Source organism: Podarcis erhardii (assembly GCF_964252035.2).
Source record: "Podarcis erhardii genome assembly, chromosome: 5".
NCBI classification, from domain to species: Eukaryota; Metazoa; Chordata; class Lepidosauria; order Squamata; family Lacertidae; genus Podarcis; species Podarcis erhardii.
In genome coordinates, this window is record NC_138509.1 from 88904264 (window position 1) to 88927761 (window position 23498).

The following is a 23498-nucleotide window of genomic DNA, read 5'->3' on the forward strand; positions in this document are numbered from 1 at the left end:
GGAGGAGCGGGGACGCGAACCCGGTTCACCGGATTATGAGTCTACTGCTCTTAACCACTACACCACACTGGCACAAAAAGAGAAGGAAAGGTTTCTTACGGTCCTTTTTTATTTCAAACCTGACAGAGAGAGGCTATAGCACCCAGCCTCTTGGATAATGGTGTTGTCCCCAGTTCATCGCCGCCGCCCCCGTCTCTCCCACATCCTCATTCATCGTCACCTCCTCTACGGGTGCTGCTAAGTGCCCTCTGTCTTCGAGCTCTTTGCTCTCCTACTTTTAAGGCTTGCCGGGTTCTGGGAGATGGTGGGACTGGAATGCTTTCTAGGGACAACATGTCAGCCAGCTGCTGCTCCGGCTCTGATTGCTCCTCCTCTCCCATTATTTCCCAACTTTCCCCCTCATCTGCCTCTCAGCTGTGACCTCCCTCAAACCCCTGTTGTAAATCTATACTGTCTTCCACTTCCTCCTCCCTGGGAGGGTCAGGATGAGGAGGTGGCCTCCACCATTCCTTCTCCTCTGCCCAGCCTCTGACACCTTCGGCTGATTAGCATTTTACATCCTTTTAAATGTATTTGTGGGAGAGTGGTTATTGCTTTGTTTTATTCTTGTTCTTGCTTTTTTAATGTATTTTGAGTTTTTATTCTGTATTTTTACGCTGTTCTATGCCCTGAGATCTTTGGATGAAGGGCGGTGTAGAAATTTAATAAATAATAAATTTAGTAAAGAAATAAATTCAAGAAATTCAAGAAACTGGGAGGTGTGGCTAACACCCCAGAGGACAGGATCACACTTCAAAATGACCTTGACAGATTAGAGAACTGGGCCAAAACAAACAAGATGAATTTTAACAGGGAGAAATGTAAAGTATTGCACTTGGGCAAAAAAAATGAGAGGCACAAATACAAGATGGGTGACACCTGGCTTGAGAGCAGTACATGTGAAAAGGATCTAGGAGTCTTGGTTGACCACAAACTTGACATGAGCCAACAGTGTGACGCGGCAGCTAAAAAAGCCAATGCAATTCTGGGCTGCATCAATAGGAGTATAGCATCTAGTGCCACTGTATTCTGCTCTGGTCAGACCTCACCTGGAGTACTGTGTCCAGTTCTGGGCACCACAGTTCAAGAAGGACACTGACAAACTGGAACGTGTCCAGAGGAGGGCAACCAAAATGGTCAAAGGCCTGGAAACGATGCCTTATGAGGAACGGCTAAGGGAGCTGGGCATGTTTAGCCTGGAGAAGAGGAGGTTAAGGGGTGATATGATAGCCATGTTCAAATATATAAAAGGATGTCACATAGAGGAGGGAGAAAGGTTGTTTCCTGCTGCTCCAGAGAAGCGGACACGGAGCAATGGTTCCAAACTACAAGAAAGAAGATTCCACCTAAACATTAGGAAGAACTTCCTGACAGTAAGAGCTGTTCGACAGTGGAATTTGATGCCAAGGAGTGTGGTGGAGTCTCCTTCTTTGGAGATCTTTAAGCAGAGGCTTGCCAACCATATGTCAGGAGTGCTCTGATGGTGTTTCCTGCTTGGCAGGGGGTTGGACTCGATGGCCCTTGTGGTCTCTTCCAACTCTATGATTCTATGATTCTATTCTATGAAATATAAATACCCTATGCCTATGGTAGTGCACCAGTGAGGTAGAGTACCTGCAGTGTACAAATCCAACGAAGAGTATTTAGTCGTGTGCACATGAAGGGGGTCTAAAGCAAGCCAGTGTAATTTAAGGTGGCATAAAATTATAACTGATCCAAATCCTGTTCAGCAGCGGGACTGCTGGTGGTGCTCTGCTTAAGCCTGGCAGAGGGAAAGGAAGCATTTGAAATGGTGTTCTATGCCAGGTTGCTAGGTTCCGTGACTGAGCTGAAAGGGCTTAGAATCCAACCTAAGTCATCCTGTCCCCCCCGGTCTGGCTGCACCGCTGCCATGCCCCTGAAACACCCCTTTTGGGGTACTTACAATGCTATTGGCTCAACCGTCTTTGGCTTCGCCAACTGAGTGGGAATCAACTGACTGAGCCAGAGATCTGCTGCATCCTATGCTGCTCTTCCCAGTGGATCTTGCCACAGGATCCCTGACTCTGTTAGATTGTATACGGAGCTCGTTTTGCACCCAGGGTGACTAAGCCAAAATCTTGATTGAGCACAACCATGCTTTTTTTTCTTTTCCGTTGTAATTTATAATTTCCTGGAAGACAACACGCCCCTCCTTGCAGTGTCTGTTCACAGCATAAAACTGTCAAATTCCCATTAAGCTTAAGGTGAAAAATTAATGAACCATTCAGTTCAGTTATTTCAAAACTAATACAATTCTATTAGCATTGTAGCTGAAAGTCAAAGAAGTGGTATGCACAATTACAGTTCAGTGTCAAGTCAAACTTTCCGTTTTCTAAAGAAAGAAAACAAAAAGGAAGATCATTAAAATGCTATTTTAGGGTACAATAGGAACACAGGAACACACACACACACACACACACACACACACACACACACACACTTTTCCTCAGACGTCTAGATACATGTTTGGCTTTATTCATCACTGACAAAACATGACTTTCCTGTGCAATAATTTGGCTGGGTGTAGGTTGCCAGTAGGAATGCAGAAAGTTGTCTTATACTGAATCAGACCAGTGAGCCATCTAGTTCAGTATGTCTTACACTGACTGGCAGCAGTATTCGTGGGTTTCAGTGGGGACATTTCTGGCTCTACATGGAAATGCCAGGGATGGGACTTCTGCATGTAAACAGATGCTCTGTTACTGAGCTCCGACCCCTCCTTAAAGCAAACTGTAAAAGGTCTTGGTTAAATATGGATGAGGAGGGACCATATAAAGGTCAACACTCATTCAAGGACCACCATGCAAAACAGAGACCCACTTAGAACCCCTTACCGAAACATCAACCATGACATTTGTTTGGTACCCAGCCCCCCTGTAGAATTGGATAATGGTGTGAATTTGGTTCTAGAAGGAGGAGGAGTTTTGTTTCTGCTCCATGGTCACAAGGGAGCTAGACTTTTTCCAGGACACATCCTCTTTCTCAGGGGTACAAATTGCATTTACAGTGGTACCTCGGGTTAAGTATTTAATTTGTTCTGGAGGTCTGTACTTAACCTGAAACTGTTCTTAATCTGAAGCACCACTTTAGCTAATGGGGCTCCTGCTGCCGCCACGCTGCCGCAGCATGATTTCTGTTCTCATCCTGAAGCAAAGTTTTTAACCTGAAGCACTATTTCTGAGTTAGCAGAGTCTGTAACCTGAAGCATATGTAACCCGAGGTAACACTGTATTTGCTTTGGATGGCTGTCATGGCGTCCTCTTTTTCTAATCATAATAATAATAATAATAATAATAATTTATTTATATCCTGCCCTCCCCAGCCGAAGCTGGGCTCAAAGCGGCTAACAACAGCAAAAGTAACACAGTTTACATAAAATCACAATCAATTAATTGAAATACATTCTAAGATCAATTCATTCTAAAATCAATTCGGAATCAAATTAATGGCAACCATTGGGCTAGCGTTCTATGAGGATTACCAAAGGAGGGGGTCAGGCTGCGCCTTGGCCAAAGGCCTGGCGGAACAGCTCTGTCTTGCAGGACCTGCGGAAAGATGTCAAGTCCTGCAGGGCCCTAGTCTCTTGTGACAGAGCGTTCCACCAGATCGGGGCCACAGCCGGAAAAAAACCCTGGTTCTGGTTGAGGCCAGCCTAACCTCCCTGTGGTCCGGGACCTCCAAGATGCTTTTGTTTGAAGACTGTGTGCCTTCACACAGTACATTGTTAAAATGCAGTATTCACTTCCAAAGGAGGCAGTGATGGCCACCAACTTGGGTAACAAATTCATGGAGGTAAAGGCTATGAATAGCTATGATGGCTGTGCTTTGCCTCCATGGTAGGGGGCTGTATGCTTCTGATTACCAGTTTCTGGGCATATATCCTACTTACAGGCTTCCTACAGGCATCCAATTAGAATCATAGAATTGTAAACTTGGAAGGGACCTCAAGGGTCATCCAGTTCAGCCCCCTGCAATGCAGTTCAATCTCAGCACCCATGAAAGATATCCACCTAGCCTCTGCTTAAAAACCTCCAAGGAACGAGAGTCCACCACCTCCTGAGGGAGACCGTTCCATGGTCAAACAGCTCTTACTGCCAGAAAACGTTTCTCGGAAATCCAAAAGTGCCTGTCATGGAATCAGAGTGGCATGTTCTGTTCGTGAACTCTTCAAATGCACTGATCTAGAGAAAGGTTTTATTGTCGTATACTTATGTTGTTCTCTTTACCCCCTCAACTCTCCTTGAAGATGGAAGCTATAAACAGAACCGATCGAACCTCACTTCTCTATTAGTCCAGCCTATTTGTGCAGCATTGGTGAAGAAGTTGTTCCCTTCCCCTGAGAAGGCTGGTGGAAATGAAGATTGCGAACCCCTGGAATTGCTGGCTACAGGTAACAGCTCTCTCTCTCTCTCTCTCTCTCTCTCTCTCTCTCTCTCTCTCTCTCAGAATGACGATCCTCTTTAAATTCAGAACTTCCGTAAGCCCTTGAAATTGCATTACACATAATTGTGTATAATTGGGGGCTTTGACCAATTGCAGGTACATTCCTTTAGCAGCACTTTAAGAAGAGGCGAGGAGAGAGAGAAAATATATATCAATTACACTCTGAAGAGCTTGCTGAGATCGAGCTCAGAACGTTCTGAAGAGCCGCTGATAAGAAGAATGGTGTTAATGGGGTGGGGGTGGGGAGAGAAAGGATTTCCCAAACTCGTTTAAAAACACACAAAAATTCACAAAGCTTACACATACCTGACTCATTGTTTGTTGCATCTGCCAAGATCTAACTGATGCAAGTCAGATATCTGGAGTACCACGTCTCTCAGCACATGGCATTAAAGTCTAATTCATGCTATTGACTGAGAAGATCCCTCCGATTCACCCAAGAGAGGCTTCTGTAGATGCAGTGCCATTTGTTAGGCCTTGTTGGACAACATATGATATCAGGGAAGCGTTTAAGGCACCAGGAGAGCATTAAAGAGTTGGCTTTCCTCACGATTCTCTCCCCCCGAGTGTGTGCCTCCAGCATATCTACTAAGCTCTCTACAAATAGCTCTGTTTGTGTACACTTTCATTTGTATCACATTGCAGGAAATAGAGTGCTATGTTTGCACCTCTGTGTGTGCGTGTTTGTATATCAATAAGGGGGCATGCTTCACTTAGGGTAAAAATAAATAAATCTGACAACAAAGAGGCAGAAATGCATTGAGCAGAATTTGGCGAAAGGTGTTCTCATCTGAATGTTTTGGGAAGCATCATACACTCAAGGGAAGGCAGCAGATCGCAGCATTTTAAAGTTGGAAGGGATCCTGTGGAGCATCTAATCCAATCCCTTGCAATGCAGCAACCTCAACTAGATCATACATGGCAGATGGCCATCCAGCCTCTGCTTAAAAATCTCCAAGGAAGGAGGCCCACAGGTTCTGAGGGAGACCGTTCCACAGTCAAACATCTCTTACGGCTACAGCTGTCCATGGAGGTCAATTCTGTGTCCAGGACAGCTGTTTATCAGCTCCATCTGGTACGCAGGCTGAGACCTTACTTGCCCGCAGACTGTCTCGCCATAGTGGTGCATTCTTTGGTTAACTCTCCCGCTTGGACTACTGCAATGCGCTCTACGTGGGGCTACCTTTGAAGGTGACCCAGAAACTACAACTAATCCAGAATGCAGCAGCTAGACTGGTGACTGTGAGTGGCCGCCGAGACCATATAACACTGGTCTTGAAAGACCTATACTGGCTCCCAGTACATTGCCGAGCACAATTCAAAGCATTGGTGCTGACCTTTAAAGCCCTAAACAGCCTCGTCCCAGTATACCTGAAAGAGCGTCTTCACCTCCATCGTTCTGCCCGGACGCTGAGGTCCAGCACCGAGGGCCTTCTGGCGGTTCCCTCGCTGTAAGAAGCCAAGTTACAGGGAACCAGGCAGAGGGCCTTCTCAGTAGTGGCACCCGCCCTGTGGAACACCCTCCCACCAGATGTCAAAGAGAATAACAACTCCCAGACTTTTAGAAGACATCTGAAGGCAGCCCTGTTTGGGGAAGCCTTTAATGTTTAATAAACTATTGTATTTTAATATTCTGTTGGAAGCTGCCCAGAGTGGCTTGGGAAACCCAGCCAGATGGGAGGGGTATAAATAAATACATTAGTAGTAGTAGTAGTAGTAGTAGTAGTAATTTTATTATTATGTTAGTCCTGATGTTTAGTCAGAATTTCTTTTCTTATTACGTGAAACCATTGGTTTGGGTCATGCCCTCCAGAGCAGCAGAAAACAAGCTTTCTCCATTCTCCATGTGGCAGAGCTTTGGATATTTGAAGACAGCTCTCATACCTCCTCTCAGTCTCCACTTATCCAGGCTATTGGCCTGGCAGAAAGTTTTTCAGCGAGGATATATGGCGATGTTACGTTCCATCTGGTACATCTATCCATACCCTGAGATGGCACCAATGTGCTTCAGATATATCCGGAGTGATAGGCAAGAAACTGAAAGATACAGGTTTGGCCATTGGGACAGGTGGCCATTGGGACTGGTGGGGTAGAAATCAGTGAGGCCAATGACTGGTGGAGCTTCAGCCAATGACAGCCAGAGCCAACCAATTTGAGTTTTGTCTCTACCATCCCCGCTGCTGGGGACTGAGGAAGTGCAGTTCTGTTTTGCAGAGCCGTGCAGAGCCTCATGTCTTTCAGTAGTCACATAGTTTCTTGTGTCTTTCAGTAATCACATAGTTTCTTTTTTTTGGGGGGGGGGGATGTGGTATCAATTTCTGTCCAGCTCGAAAGGAGTGTGTATTATATTTATGAGGAAAACCACACCAGCTTATGCTGTTGAACAGCGAAAGGTCTCAAAAATCAATCCAGATTTATTTAGAGGAGGGTGGAGAACAGTTAAATCAGATTAAACAAACAGTGTCCAAGGGATCAATCACTTCCATGCAAAAGGTGACAGAAGAGCAAGTTTGTACTGCAGCAACTTCCAGTCGTTCATCAGCTGTGCTAAATAAGGCATTGCATGAGAAAGTTTACAGTATATTCAGCATTCTGTCTGCAGCCATTGATTCACAATTAACTTTCTTCATAGACTATTTGATACACTGCTAAGCAAGAATTAATTTTGCAGAGATAAATGCACTGTATTAATGATGCAGTGTGGAATATTCAGGCTGGCCTGCTACATAGATAGCATCCATTTCTCTTTTACAAAACCTTGGGTTACAAATTCTTTCCAGATTAGAGTCAAAATGTGGATGGGATCAATTTCCGAGATGAAAAAGGTACCAGGATAAAGCAATGGAAACTAATTAAGTAAAGTTGTTTGTGTATTTTCAACAGTATGAGAGACTGTTTATTATTAGCATTACAGTGGAACCTCGGGTTGCGAACATGATTCGTGCGGGAGGCACGTTCGCAACCCGCAGCGCCGCATCTGTGCACGTACGGGTCGCAATTCACCGCTTCTGCGCATGTGCAAAGTGTGATTTAGTGCTTCTGCGCATGCACGAGTGCTGAAACCTGGAAGTAACCCGTTCCGGTTCTTCTGGGTTCGGCGCGGTGTGCAACCTGAAATCACATAACCTGAAACGTCTGTAACCCGAGGTACCACTGTAGTTATTCCCAAAAGAAATCCCCGCTGTTAAAAAGCATATGAAATTGATACACTTTTAACTTATTAAATTGGAAAATTTAATACATAAATAAAAAAAATTATCTATGCATCTATCTATCTTTATGAGAGAAGGAGGCTCCCAGTGATGAATTCCGGATTTGCAAGGATGTTAATTTATATCCTTGCTCAGTCATAAAGTTCCCTAAACTACACACTGGGAGAGATGCAACGATAAATGGCTTATGCAACGGAAATCCACTCACACAATGAGACTTCCGGTTTATCAGCTACCTGCATGCCCCTCCATCTGCTCCAGATGGTCCCCCAATCTTCCTGAGCATATTTTGGGGGGCATATGGTAGCTTCTGGGGAGAGTAGAACCCCCACTGCATGAGAAGACACCCAGTCAAGCTATAGTGAATCTCACCAAATCATGGAGTCTTGCACTGTGGATGCTTGTCTGTTTATCACCTGTAAACGGCTCCTCGGTTTGAGGTAGTCCTGAGCATCATTTGGTCTTGTGGGACTCCTCCCCTGTCAGTGGGCCCCAGCTGTGGGTTCTCTGGCTGTGGTGGCACTGTCTTATGACACATTTAATTTCCCACCATGTTCCACAGCACTAGAAAAATAGCTAATAATAATAATAATAATAATAATAATAATAATAATGCAGGCTACAGCCTGCACTGCCCCACTGCACTGCACTGCCCCACTCCACACAAACCCACAGTAAGAGACCACATTTATAGGAGCAACTACATGATAAGATGTGTGCATGAAACAGCCCCATGGTTTGGAACAATTTGAACCATACAATACAATACGATACGATAATCTTTATTGTCATTGTCCCATAAAGAACAACAAAATTGAAAATCTACATCAGACATTCAGAAACCAACAAGCCTGCTATCCCAGCCTGGTTAGCCCCCTAAAAACTCTGATATCCCATAATTAAATACAATATACTCCCATAGAGACTACCTTACACTGTGTTTAAAACCAGAATCGCATTTGAATAGAAACTGTTTGTCAGGCGGCTAGTCCTAGTCTTTATAACCCTGTACCTTCTTCCAGAAGGCAGAAGCTGAAAGAGATCATTTCTGGGGTGTGCACTATCCTGCACTATCTCTGCAGCTTTCTTATGGCACCTGGAAGCATAGAATCGTAGAATCATAGAATCATAGAGTTGGAAGAGACCACAAGGGCCATCGAGTCCAACCCCCTGCCAAGCAGGAAACACCATCAGAGCACTCCTGACATATGGTTGTCAAGCCTCTGCTTAAAGACCTCCAAAGAAGGAGACTCCACCACACTCCTTGGCAGCAAATTCCACTGTCGAACAGCTCTTACTGTCAGGAAGTTCTTCCTAATGTTTAGGTGGAATCTTTTTTTTTTTTTTTTTTTGTAGTTTGGAACCATTGCTCCATGTCCGCTTCTCTGGAGCAGCAGAAAACAACCTTTCTCCTTCCTCTATGTGACATCCTTTTATATATTTGAACATGGCTATCATATCACCCCTTAACCTCCTCTTCTCCAGGCTAAACATGCCCAGCTCCCTTAGCCGTTCCTCATAAGGCATCGTTTCCAGGCCTTTGACCATTTTGGTTGCCCTCCTCTGGACACGTTCCAGTTTGTCAGTGTCCTTCTTGAACTGTGGTGCCCAGAACTGGACACAGTACTCCAGGTGAGGTCTGACCAGAGCAGAATACAGTGGCACTATTACTTCCCTTGATCTAAATGCTATACTCCTATTGATGAAGCCCAGAATTGCATTGGCTTTTTTAGCTGCCGCGTCACAAGGTGATCCAAGGTGGGAAGAGTGCACCCAGTTATTCTCTCTGCAAGTCTTTACAACCCTGGACAACATATATACTCACATAAAGGACATGCCGCATCAGCAGGCAATCTAATGGTTCTGAGTGTCCGTTCCCATTAGCTGAGCAAAAGTTAATAATCAGGGATGATGGGAGTTGTAGTCCAACATTTGGAGACCCACCTCTGACATATCACATGATATGTTTCCTACACCATTTGGGCCCTCAGTGCTATCCATGTGCGGCCACAGATATGCACTGTGTACAACAGTGACAAAGGAACATGAGGCCACATGCGTTCGTTATGCATCGGCTAATGGTTTTCGAAGTAAAAAGGGCTCAGGAAGATGAGGCCAAACTGGAACTGTTAATGATAAGAGTAATCCCTTTCTGTTCTTTTAGTCGTGAAGTAGCTTTATGGTTTAGATAAAGTTTAGAGAATATTTCAAGCCGCATTAAGCTAAAGTCTCCCTGTCACATTCCAGAGCATAAAGTAGAAAGAGATAAAGTTGTCAAGACCTTTAAAGTCTTTCATCGGACGTCTAACAGTGGAAAGTGAGATTTGTTGTCAGAACTGTTTAAGGGAAATTAAATTTTACTCCTTTTCCATACTCCATTGAGAGCTCTTTGAGCCTTTTGTTAGGTACACTAAGCCTTTAAACCAAGCAATGTTACTGTACAATGTGCCCATTCATTTTATTATCTGATTCCAGAACATACCGCTTGCCGGTGGAGAACATTCTCTTTCATTACTACCCATTTAAGGATGAAATGACCATTGAAGAAGGCATGGTGTGGCCACCAAAAATGGGTTCTATTTCCCCTCTTCTTCTGTAACTGTTGCAGCAATAGGGACGGGGGAGAAATTTGAGGAATTCAGTTTCAAAAGTGGATTCATCTCATCTACACATCCCACCCAATCTGTGGATTGGAGATGGATGCAAAAAAAAATGTTCTTCTTACAGAAAGCTACTACCTAGTGCAGCTAGTCAATCAAGGGATTTTCAGTGCTTGCAAAGCTCTGTGTGCAGCTCTCTGCAAGCCATGGCATTGTCTGATTGCAAAGAGTTGTGCACCCAGGTATGATATGGGGTAAGGCTGCAACCTCGCTTTTGACCCAGCCACATTTTTACCTGACCCAGGTAAAAACCCAGATAGGTCTGGCCTGACCACAAGGGCTTTCAAAGCCACATGAGTAATCCTGGTGGGTCTACTTAGCTAAATCATCATGCTGTCCCTGTTTAAAATGCAGCTGATATTCCCATACCATGATTGTATGGGGGGGGGATCACTGCCCCTTAGATCCATGGGGAGCAGCCATTCTCCTCCCCCCTCCCTGCAAAAACATCTGGACAGTGATAGTGCAACATCAGTTCCCATCACTCTCAGGGGGAACTGCACGCACTAGGGAAATTGTTTGCAAAGTTTGTGAACCAGGCAAAATTCCATTGAAAATATATATATTAGGGTAAATGTTGCTGATGAATTTTGATATTTTTTCCTTTAAAAAATTGAATATTGATATGGAAATGTTCAGAGCTTCACTTAAACGAGACCCTTGTTCCCCTGACAGAACTACTCTTAATGGTTTAACCATTACTGTACTCCATATCCTCTAACTGTTAGAGTCTAACATTTATTTGGCGAAAAATAGGGACGTCCTATTCAACAATAACAATTTTATTATTTATACCCCACCCATCTGACTGGGTTGCCCCAGCTACTTTGGCGGCTTCCAACATATATAAAAACATAATTAAAAAATTTCCTATAGAGGGCTGCCTTTAGATGTCTTCTAAAGTTTGCATAGTTACTTCTCTCTTTGGCTCGGGGGTTGCTTAACTCCATACCCTCCAACATTTCTTTGATGAAAATAGGGACATCCTTAGGAATCGAATCAGAAACTGGGACAGCTTCTGTAAATCCAAGAAAATAGGGAGACTTGGAGGCTCTGTCAATCTGAAGTGTAACTCTGTGAGGGAAATAGGGCCCTCCTAACAACTCTCAGCATCCTTAGCAAAACTACATTTTTCAGGATTGTTTGGGTCAAGCCATGACTGCTCAAAGTTGTACAATCCTGCTTTGAATGTATAGTGAAGGTGGGACCATATACTGTGCTTGTACCATTTTTAATGGTTTTATATAGCTGCACACTACCCTGGTGTTTTGTAAGAGGGCGGTATATTTTATAAATAAAAATAAATAAATACATAGCCGGGCACACAGACAAATCTGAACCACAAGATTGATGATCTTTGTCTGACCCCATCCAAACCCCAGGCTTGGTGGGGTGAATCTGTGTGCATTGTGAATCTATGCACAGGTGAAATCCCCACTCACGTTATTGGCATTAATGCCCAGAACTTCAGTATCGTAGCTTGCACTGTGTTGCATTATTATTAACATTTTGCTGAAGGTGGGGGGGGGGGGGAAAGTCTATTTGCTATTGCTCTCCTTTCAGCCCATAATGAGGTCATTTGTTTTCTCAGCCCGAGAGGTAAAAGAAGAAAAAAAAAGATATTAGTTTTAATTAATTTTTAAAACAAACTCATTAGTCAAATGCTGGGAACATGAACTTGAAAGCCCTTTTGACAAAGACAGAGGGACGGGTTATTTTCCTTGTTGCAATATTCTCTCGGTGGAAACATTTCTGTGCGCTTCTGGAACGAGACCAGAAAATCAGCTGACTGGGGTTGGCTGAGGAGGAACAGCCAGCGAAATAATTGCCTCTGATTCTTCCCACATCTTCCCATTGGTTCCATGACTTTTGATACATACACCATCCTACATTCCAAATCCCATTTTCTTCTCTCGACTGCTCTTCTCTCGACTGCCAAACTGGCGACAGCGATGTTCGAAAATGGAGGTATTACCAGACTGGGGTAGCCCTAAGGTTTGCAGAGAAACATTAAATTTGGGAGTTTTAAAGTAGCAGGGGGCTTGTTGCAGAAAAGGTTCTGTGTCTCACCTCAAGGAACACAGAGATGACTATAAAGTGTAATATGGAACTTTACTCAACACCATCAGTTAATACTGGTTAAAGCAGGAGGGGAAAGAGAAACTACATTTATAATTCAAGAAGGAATCCCCCTCCCAGAAACCCCATTGTGGCTCTTTTCTTCTAGTAAAGTGGGTATTAATTAAACATTGCTGCTTGTTTGAACAGAACAAAGGAGGAGAAACCCAGAAGAGTCCAGCACAGACTGAGCATGCTCAGTATCCATGGGGCATTGGCTAACTCAGGCTTCCTCAAACTCGGCCCTCCAGATGTTTTGAGACTACAATTCCATCGCCCCTGACCACTGGTCCTGCTAGCTAGGGATCATGGGAGTTGTAGGCCAAAAGCATCTGGAGGGCTTAGTTTGAGGAAGCCTGGATTAACTGTTGAGGCAGCAGGGAGGGAAAACTGGGTTGGCTGGAAAGAAGAGACATATAGATATGAAAGGTCTTGAGATAACCTCATTCTATGGGTAGGCCGCTTCCTGGATCATACTCGCCACTATGCTATCTTCCTAGCTGGTGGGTCACTGCTAGTTAGCGGGAGGAAGTGAGGAAGTCAGCATGGCATGGCGCAAATACATTGGCAGGAGCCCCAGATTGGCTGTGCTGGCATGTTTGCCTTGCCCTTGTTCCCCTATTTCCTCACTATTTACCCTCTCCCTCCCAGTAAACAACATCAAGCCAGCCACAAGGAAGTGAGTGTAGCAGCTCTACCGCATGTGACAAAACAAAACAAATTCCTTCCAGTAGCACCTTAAAGACCAACTAAGTCAGTTCTTGGTATGAGCTTTCGTGTGCATGCACACTTCTTCAGATACACTGAAACAGAAGTTTCCAGACCCTTCTATATAGTGAGAAGGTGGGGAGGGGTATTACTCAGAAGGGTGGTGGTGCATGTGACAAGATGGTTTTGGAGAACAGGTCATAGAAAACAGCGTGGAAATCCGAGATTTTAATATACAGTGGTACCTCTGGTTACATCCACTGTGTTCCGGAGGTCCGTTCTTAACCTGAAACTGTTCTTAACCTGAAGCACCACTTTAGCTAATGGGGCCTCCTGCTGCTGCTGCCGCGCCGCTGCCATGTGATTTCTGTTCTCATCCTAAAGCAAAGTTCTTAACCCGAGGTACTATTTCTGGGTTAGCGGAGTCTGTAACCTGAAGCATATGTAGCCTGAAGGGTATGTAACCCGAGGTACCACTGTACCTGGATTGGGCAGCAGGGTGTTCAACACAATGATAACAACAAAAAACCAAAACCAAAAACTGTAGAGCCTAATGAACATACATAGTGGACCCAGAATGCTGATTGACTGGGGAACAGATGGGAGCGGCTGGGACCCTGAAAAGAAGCACTTCACGCCGCAACGTTTTGTTGCAGGCGTTCCTTTTCTTCTTCTCATATTTCTCATAATCAGACTGTGGGTGCTGTTGCTTATGTAGCCAAAACGGAACCACTTAAGCAAAGGTTTTTCTAAGTGTTTTGTGGCTGGATGCCACCCAGAGTGGCACTGGGGAAGCCCAGCCAGATGGGCGGGGTATAAATAATAATAATAATAATAATAATATATTATTATTATTATTATTATTATTATTATTATTATTATTATTATTATTATTATCTCAAACATATGTTCTTTCTCTCTTAGCAGAAAGAAGAACCGTGACACTGGAAGTTCAAACACAACCAACATACAAAACAATGTCCAACGTCGTTGCATACTTAAAAGGAGCCACAATTCCTGGTACGTATATCTTTAGTCCGCCACCTGGAGTGGTTGAAAATAAGAAGGCAGTTGGGTGGGGAATGACTGGGGGCAGACTAAGCTTGACAGTGCAGGGCCTCATTGGTCTAGAAATCACTGAGTGCTGCATGTTATCTAAATTTCATTACTTTAATTTTCATTTTCTTAAAAATAGGATTTTATTAAAGCTTTTCCATAATACAATAAAGTAAAAAAATAAAACAATCTAAATAAAAACAAAAACAAAGAGAAAAGAAAACACCACAGAAAAATGAAAAAAAGAAAAGAAAAGAAAAAAAATGGGAAGAAAAGTAAAAAGGACTTCCCATTTTCCCTCCGTCAGTTACATAAAAGAAATTATTCAAAATAATCGCTATAGAATGACTCCCAGTGGATCTACTGTATGTAAGGCAATATTTTCCCAACCTCCTGACCCAAATAGGTTAATTCATTTTCCTTCTTATACCAGAAGTCCAAAATGGGATCTCTAATTATTATTATTATTAATAAATGCCAGTGATATTTTTTTCCTATATTCAAACACATCAACTTTGTCCCCAACCATTCCTTCATATTGAACAATAATAAGTCTTTCCATTTTGGTTCCATCTTTTATTTCAGGTTGGTGTATTTCAGGCAGCTCTCAGCTAAGTTTTATACTCAGAGCAGAGCCACTGAAATTAATAGACCTAACTTAGTCACGTTCATTGATTTTGACAGGTCCACTCTGACTAAAACTTAGCTGAATGCCACCCAAATTCTTGTTCTGTACTGTTCTCTTGCGGCCTAGACATTATGGGGGGGGGGGATACGGATAGAGTGGTGCCTCGCAAGATGAAAAGAATCCATTCCGCGAGTTTCTTCATCTAGCGGTTTTTTCGTCTTGCGAAGCAAGCCCATTGACGGCTTAGCGGCTTAGCGCTATTAGCGGTTTAGCGGCTTTTAGCGGCTTTTAGCGGCTTAGCGGCTTAGCGGATAAGCGGATTAGCGGCTTAGAAAAGGGGGGGGGAGGACAAAAAACCCACAGGAACTCGCAAGACATTTTCGTCTTGCGAAGCAAGCCCATAGGAAATTCGTTTTGCGAAGCACCTCCAAAACGGAAAACTCTTTCGTCTAGCGAGTTTTCCATCTTGCGAGGCATTCGTCTTGCGGGGCACCACTGTACCTACACTCTGTTAGTTTCATATATTATATAAAGCAACAACAACAACAACAACAACAACAACAACAACAACAACAAAATCCTCTGAACCTCAGTCTATTGATTCTTGCACCAGTTAAAGCTCATTGCAAATTGTGTCTAAAATTCTTCCACAGTGTTATTGCAGTGAGGAGAATTACCAGGGAAATTTGTCAATCAGACTGTGTGGGCCCAATTAAAAAATGTTCATAAGTAGTAATCGCAGGGGGGTAAAAACCCTGAGGAATATGTAATTTCATAGACAATTTAATGTACAGACAATTTGCTATACAGACTTCCCCAGCACACGCCAACATGTTGCCAGCAGGGATGTGTGAGTAACTTCAGATAAGAATAAAAATAAGAATACCCTTTAACTTTTCTTTATTTAAGAAAGGGGCTTTTTATGCTAAACTGTTGTTAGACTAGAATCATCATGACAGACATAAATATTATGTTTCTGAGCAAATGTACCAGAACAATTTGAGGCTGGGCAGGGGCTTTTAAAGTCGTTCCTTTTTGATGTGCTTTAAAGCTACGGTTGCCACCTACAGTCTCTTGAAGTGAAATCTGGAGGCAGCTTGACATTACCTGCTGAGGTGACAAGTCTGAGGGATTTTTAAAGGGTTTTGACAAGACTAATGAATTTTACCAGGCTGTAGCTCTATAGGCAGTGGCAGGCGGTAGGCTCTGAATTTTCAGCGGTGCCCTGTGTGATGCTAACATACAGCACCCCCGCTGCTCATGCTCTGCTCTGACGACATCTGGGGGCCAAAGATTCTCCACATAAGGGCTCTTCTTATGTCACCTCAGTGCCTTTAGAGCAGGCATCCCCAACCCTCAACCCTCCAGATGTTTTGGACTACAATTCCCATCATCCCTGACCACTGGTCCTGCTAGCTAGGGATCATGGGAGATGTAGGGCAAAATATCTGGAGGGCCACAGGTTGGGGATACCTGCTTTAGAGCAAAGAAGGCAACAGCCCACAGTGTCACATAGAGTTCAGATATGCCCATTTTGGTTTACTCCCTGAGGCACAGCCATGAATTTAAGTGTAATCGCTTACTCTAGTTTTACCAGTTTCAGTTGTTTCTGAAACCTGCTCAGTCTTCAGTGATGACAGATAAGTTTTGAAGATGAGGCACTCAGAAGAGTTCTGTACCGTGAGCTACAACTTTACAGGGAACCAGGCAGAGGGCCTTCTCAGTAGTGGCACCCGCCCTGTGGAACGCCCTCCCACCAGGTGTCAAGGAGAACAACTACTACCAGACTTTTAGAAGACATCTGAAGGCAGCCCTGTTTAGGGAAGCTTTTAATGTTTGGTGCATTATTGTATTTTAATGTTTTGTTGAAAGAGTGGCTGGGGAAGCCCAGCCAGATGGGTGGGGTATAAATAAATTATTATTATTATTATTATTATTATTATTATTATTATTATTAGGCTGGCGCAGCAGGCAAATATGTTTGCATCTCTGGTTGGGATCAGGGTACCAAGTAGCCAAAATCTAACTAAGGCTTAACAGGTATAAAGCTTTTGCTTTCTCATGAACAGACATCTTGAAGCCGGCTGATTTCAGTGGTGCACAGCAGATGCGATGCAGCTGGGCAAAAATGGGAAAGTTAATGCTTTCAATGCTGATTTCTTGTGCTGCTTAATTAACAACAACAACAACAAAAATTGCTTGGTTTATTGTCTTTCCTCCTCCTCCTCCTCTGCCGCCTCCTCCTCCTCCTCCTCCTCCTCCTCCTCCTCCTCCTTCTTCTTTTCCCCATCCCCAGATAGATATGTAATAGTTGGCAGCCACCACAGCACATTAGGTGCCTACAGTAGGCAGCAGTGGGCTCATGGAACTGCTGTGATGACTGCATTCATCCAGGCCTTGATGAGGAAAGTGAAGAAAGGATGGAGACCTGACCGGACCATCATTTTCTGTTCATGGGGAGAAACTGTGTTTGGCAAGATCGGCTCCTACGAGTGGGCAGAGGTAAGAAAATGCTGCCTTTTACCAATGTCCTTAACCCAAGGGAAGCTGGGGTTGCCAGAAGGATCAGCACCAGCAGCCAGCACCTTTGGACACTAGCACTGTAAGGAGCTACAGTGGTACCTCTGATTACGAACTTAATTCGTTCCGGAGGTCTGTTCTTAACTTGAAACTGTTCTTAACCTGAGGTACCACTTTAGCTAATGGTGCCTCCCACTGCTGCTGCGCCACCGGCGTGTGATTTCTGTTCTCATCCTGAGGTAAAGTTTTTAACCTGAGGTACTACTTCCGGGTTAGCGGAATCTGTAACCCGAAGTGTTTGCAAGCCAAGGTGTTTGTAACCCGAGGTACCACTACACCATAGCTGTCAACTTACAGATTTGAAAATAAGGGACCAGCAGCCTCGAAAATAAGGGATCAGCAGCCAAAATAAGGGATTTTCCCAGCACAGGTATGTTCGACTTCTGAGCCCCTCCAAGCCAAAGGCAGAAAGCTCAGCCAGCAGCCAAACAAAGCCTCAAGCGGTGGTTCCCACAGCGCAGCAACCTGGCAAAGGGGCTGCAGCAAGGAAAACCACCGTCACCTCTCTGCTGGGAAGCGCTGAGCAAAGGCGAGTCCCCAGGCAACGCGGCCGATTTGATCGGCACAAGGCATGCAAGCTCCACCCCCCAGTCGTTCTCAGACTCCTTATTGGGTGAGCAACGCAGCCAAGCAACACAGTTGGAGCCTCCCTCCTCCCTGGCCGGCAGGGAGGGAGGGAGAGGAGCTGCTTCCTTTGAAACCCAGGAAATTTAAGGGACATCATCAATAAGGGACAGCAGCGGGACACAGTGCTGGGATAAGGGACTTTCCCGCCAAATAAGGGACGGTTGACAGCTATGCACTATACTGGTACCCTCATTAGGAAGCATAGAGTTGAAAGGAACTATGAGGGTGCGATGCAGGAATCTTTTGTCCAACATGGGGTGCATTGCTGTGAGGGCTTTAATTGGAAATTAATGGGGAGAACAACTTAAAACTGGAAAAATTAGAATCTGAAAGAAACTCAAAGGTTTATACATGGGTCATGGGTTCGAAACCCACGTTGGGCAAAAGATTCCTGCATTGCAGGGGGTTAGACTAGATGACCCTTTTCTTCCAACTCTTGCGTTCTATTATTCAAAGCAGCTCAGCCCCTTGGGAGTGTCTGTTGATTGAAATGTTTGCAAGGTTTCAAGCATGCCTACCAAAGACTAAATTGACTAAAATGAATATGATCTCATTTTTTTAAAAAAAATGCATTACAGACTCATATTTTTTCGGTGGTGACTGATGAGTCAGCAGCAAGGTAAACAAGGTGAATGAGACGCCCAAAAATAGTAGAAGGGAACTGAGCACTGCCTTCTATTAGTTCACACCAATGCAAGCAATTAATCACAAGTGCTTTTCAGAGTTCCCCCCGCAATTTGTAGACAATTAAAGTGTTCCTCCATGGCAAACAAAAGCTAAGCAGAGTCAACTGAATGGTGAGCCTACCAGATGAAAATAATTTTCTAGAGGTATGTCAGAATCCATTGAGGGCACAAGAAGTGTTAATGAGACAATCTGTCAATCTGGTAGAAATCCCTACCTTTCTCAGTCAATCAGCGATGTGGAGGAAACTGGGTAAATAAGCAGTAAGGACAATCTAGGTGGGTGGTTAATTGGTACATGCCTGTCTGTCAGATCAGACAACAAAGCAAGGCAGAAGGAAAAGATGGATGGGGAAATGTTAAAACTTAGGATAAACACATACTAGCACATTTAATCAGAGCACTTGAATAAGATGGATCAGAACAGGTACATGTTTTACCTGGCCTGTTGTGATCCCCTGTATCCAAAACAATGAAGAATATGAAACTATAATAGCTATTATCATATTATTATTTCTTTGAATTGTTGCATTATCAGTTTGATTCAACTGCGGTGAATTACGGTGCTTCAGTTTATGATTCCCAATTTACCATTCCCAGCTATTTAAAATCAAACAGCACACCAAGGTAAACAGTTGCTCTCAGACTTCTGCTTTCTATTTGCAGCATGCGTAAGTGTATTTAATAATGTTGCGACGTGCCCTCCTTGAGCTACAGCATGCTGATTGACTTAAATGAAAGGATGTGTGTCTCTTTCTCTAACACACACACAATTCAAATGTGAAGGGGGCTTCAGCAGCACTGCCTCCCCCCCCCCCCCCCGCTGCTGAGCGAAGTGTCAACAATGCTGTTATCTCTACGGATTAGCATTGGGCATTCACATGAATAGGTCCAAGGGACGTGGGAAGTGAAGTCCTAGGAAGCTCACTTGGGAGGAATAGATCTGCACATGGGTACAGCAGTGCACACACAAGGCCCTTTCACATGAACACCAGATTTGCAGCCAGTGAGAGGAATGTCTAACACCCATGCCATCAAGGGGCGGCGGCGGCAGCACTTCATGCCCAACCTTACCTCAGTGAGCTTTATCAATGTGCCCAAAGCCTGTGGCCATATCATGAAATGGACTTCAAGGGTTATAGCATCTGATAGTCATAGTTGTGTCTAGCAACACATGTAGCTCATCTTTGAATGTGTGGAAGTGGGAGCCCTAGTCGGGTGTTCATACAGAAGGAATGAGCACACAGTGAGGGGAGAACATGCTGGAGTGTAAAAGCTCTGCCCCCTCTCATTTGAAAAGGGGAGGACAGGAAGGAATGTGCTGGTTTCACCTTCTGTCCCTAGCCACATTGCTCTCTGTGGTTTCTAGGGTGTGTTGAAGAGAATCCTCCTGTACAGGGCAGGTGCCACTACCGAGAAGGCCCTCTACCTGGTTCCCTGTAACCTCACTTCTCGCAGGGAGGGAACTGCCAGAAGGCCCTTGGCGCTGGACCTCAGTGTCCGGCCTGAATGATGGGGGTGGAAACGCTCCTTCAGGTATACTGGGACGAGGCTGTTTAGGACTTTAAAGGTCAGCACCAACACTCTGAATTGTTCTCGGGAGCCTATGTAGATCTTTCAGGACCAGTGCTATATGGTCTTGGTGGCTACGCCCAGTCGCCAGTCTAGCTGCCACATTCTGAATTAGTTGTAGTTTCTGAGTCACTTCAAAGTATCTCCGTGTAGAGCGCATTGCAGTAGTCCAAGCAGGAGAGAACCAGAGCATGCACCACTCTGGCGAGACAGTCCGCAGGCAGGTAGGGTCTCAGCCTGCATACCAGATGGAGCTGGTAGACAGCTGCCCTGGACACAGAATTGACCTGCACCTCCATGGACAGCTGTGAATCCAAAATGACTCCTAGGCTGTGCACCTGGTCCTTCAGGGGCACAGTTACCCCGTTCAGGACCAGGGAGTCCTCCACGCCTGCCTGCCCCGTGTCCCTCCAAAGCCATACTTCTGTCTTGTCAGGATTCAACCTCAATCTGTTAGCTGCCATCCATCCTCCAACTGCCTCCCGATGCTCACACAGGACATTCACTGCCTTCACTGGTTCTGATTTAAAAGAGAGGTAGACTGGGGTGGGAGTAGCATGCTTATGTATACTCTCTCCCTCCACCCAACATTGTGGCTGCAGCATAGGTGGAAATGGGTCACTGATGCCCCTTACATCAGCTGGGCGAAGCTAGATACCTCCCCTTCTCCTTGGGCTGCTTTCATCCCAGAGGTCAACGAGGCTTCCTTTCGAATTGTCCTTTGTTCCCAAATTAGCATTAAAGAATGGGTATTCCCGGGGAAAGCAGTGAGGCAAAAAAGGGGGGAAAGCACAGAGATACAGAGGTTTGAAGTGTGAATCTGTGCCTAGAAAGTGTGGTGCAAAAAGTGTGGATACCACCCCTCACGCTGGTGATCATTAGAAGAAAAATGCCTGTCTTGCTTTGACTTGGATGCCTTTACAAGAGATTTAGCCCAATTCGTGGAGTATAAGGCTATCAATGTCTATTAGCCACAAAGTATTAAGATGGAGGGCACAAGGAGAAGGGGACGACAGAGGGCGAGATGGTTGGACAGTGTTCTCGAAGCTACCAGCATGAGTTTGACCAAACTGTGGGAGGCAGTGGAAGACAGGAGTGCCTGGTGTGCTCTGGTCCATGGGGTCACAAAGAGTCGGACACGACTAAATGACTTAACAGCAACAAATTACTTCCACTATTGGAGGCAGGACATCGCTGGGTACTAGCCTCTGGGAATCACAGGTAGGGAGAAGGCTGTTGTACTCAGGTCCTCTGGAAAAATAATTTCTCAAAGGACCTGTTGATCGCATTTTACCATTGTACTGTTGAGAGTGTATTAACTTATGGTCTGTGTGTGTGGTTTGGGAGCTGCACAGTCAGGGGAAAAACAATGCTGTCCAAGGTTGTAAAGACTGCAGAGAGAATAATTGGGTGCACTCTTCCCATCTTGGAACAAAGCTATGCTTCCAGGTGCCATAAGAAAGCTGCAGAGATAGTGCAGGATAGTGCTCACCCTGGAAATGATGTCTTTCAGCTTCTGCCTTCTGGAAGAAGGTACAGGGTTATAAAGACTAGGACTAACTGCCTGAGAAACAGTTTCTATCGAAATGAGATTTTGGTTTTAAACGCAGTGTAAGGTAGTCTCTGGGACGCGGGTGGCGCTGTGGGTTAGAGGGAAGAGGGTGGAAAAGCAAATTTAGGCCTGGCTCTTCTCAGGTGCTTTATGAAGTCAGCAGCTGCTGTAAAACTCTAATGGAGAGATTTGACAGGGGACAAAGTTGAAGTGTGCTGAAATTATTGCTAAATGGAAAGGGGTGTGATTTGCTTGGGATCATGTATAAGTAATGGGCGGAATTTTTTTTTTTTAAAAAAAAAACCTATTCCTTGCAACGGAGTGATGTTTTTAGAATGAGCTGTGGGAGGTGGGGGCGAAGTACCAAAAGGGCCCCTTGTAATTGACTGGAAGCAAAATTTGTTTAGTTCCACTTCAAATCATCTTTACATCAGACATAATTGTGTTACACCCCTTCTGCTTGGCGTAAAGAGCCTCTTCATAGAACAAGCGGCTCATTACTGGGAAGGCAAATGGGAAATAATTGAAATGTGGCTCATGCAGATCCCTTTGCCTTAAAAAACATAATAAAGTGACAACACTGGAGAAAGGATGCAATTCAAATCTAAAATAATGGTTGCCTGGTCTGAAACATCAAGTGCATTGAGAGTGTGTCATTGATTGCATTTGAAGTTTGGTGTCTTGTCAGAGGCAAGTTTAAGATTTTTTTCCCTTCTTAAATAAAACAACTTCCTGTTATTTTGCAGTATGTAATGTTTTCATTCTCAGCTTTAGAACTGTAGAGATTCTTAATTCCTTCAGGCCCTGTTTTTCATTTTGTTTCAGACGATGTGAGAAAAGGAATTATAACCTTGCTAGAGAGAAATTAAACAAAGGCGTTCTTTGAAGTTCCTAAAATGATATTATAGAGGGTGGGGAAAATGAGTTAATTATTACTTAGGGAATTGGAGTGGGTAGTAAAACACAACACACACACACACACACACACTTTTCTTCCCTTTGCAAGGGACTAAATGAATATTGTACATCTTAAATGTGATCCTCTTATTCAGTATGATTGCTTGTTTCAGGATCTCAAGGAAGTTCTCCAGAGGAATGCTGTGGCGTATGTGAGTCTCCACGATCCAGTAAGGGGCAAGGCAGTTTTGCATACCATCGCATCTCCTTCTCTTCAGCAACTGGCAACTGAGGTTAGAAAGGTGAGAACCTTATTCAATTCCTCGTGATGTTTAAATCAGGGGTAAAGCGAAAATTCATATTTGACATTTGCAAATATCATGACGGTGTGCAATAAAAACCACTGCAATATCATATAATCATAAAATACAGAATGCCCAACATTGAATCAAATCCATCCTCTTAAAAACACATGGCAATAGGCGATGAAATGTCAGAATTGTGGGCGCCTGTCTCGTTTCAACGACAGCAGTGTCCCAAACTCTATGGAAAAACAACATTAGTTCATGTAGAAATTAAATATATGGGAGATAGGTGTAGGAGTCTTCCCCAGATCATCACAGTGATCAGGCAGTTTATATTTCAGCATTATATATATATTTTTTCTTCTGGAGGTTTTGCTCTTTGAGAGCTTGAATGATC

At 44.3% G+C, this 23498-nt stretch overlaps 1 protein-coding gene across 6 annotated transcripts in view; it reads left to right on the top strand.

The window, feature by feature from the left end:
- The window catches only part of NAALADL2 (N-acetylated alpha-linked acidic dipeptidase like 2), an 821817-nt gene that overhangs the window by 622673 nt on the left and 175646 nt on the right, over window positions 1-23498 (top strand). For 4 of the 6 annotated variants that reach the window (XM_081862367.1, XM_081862368.1, XM_081862369.1 and 1 more), the window contains 4 exons: window positions 4307-4450; window positions 14126-14221; window positions 17182-17387; window positions 22970-23098. In XM_081862367.1, the coding sequence (XP_081718493.1) occupies window positions 4307-4450; window positions 14126-14221; window positions 17182-17387; window positions 22970-23098 (575 nt within the window). The remainder of the gene's footprint in view (window positions 1-4306; window positions 4451-14125; window positions 14222-17181; window positions 17388-22969; window positions 23099-23498) is intronic. The other 2 variants (XM_081862366.1, XM_081862370.1) reach the window with 2 other exon arrangements.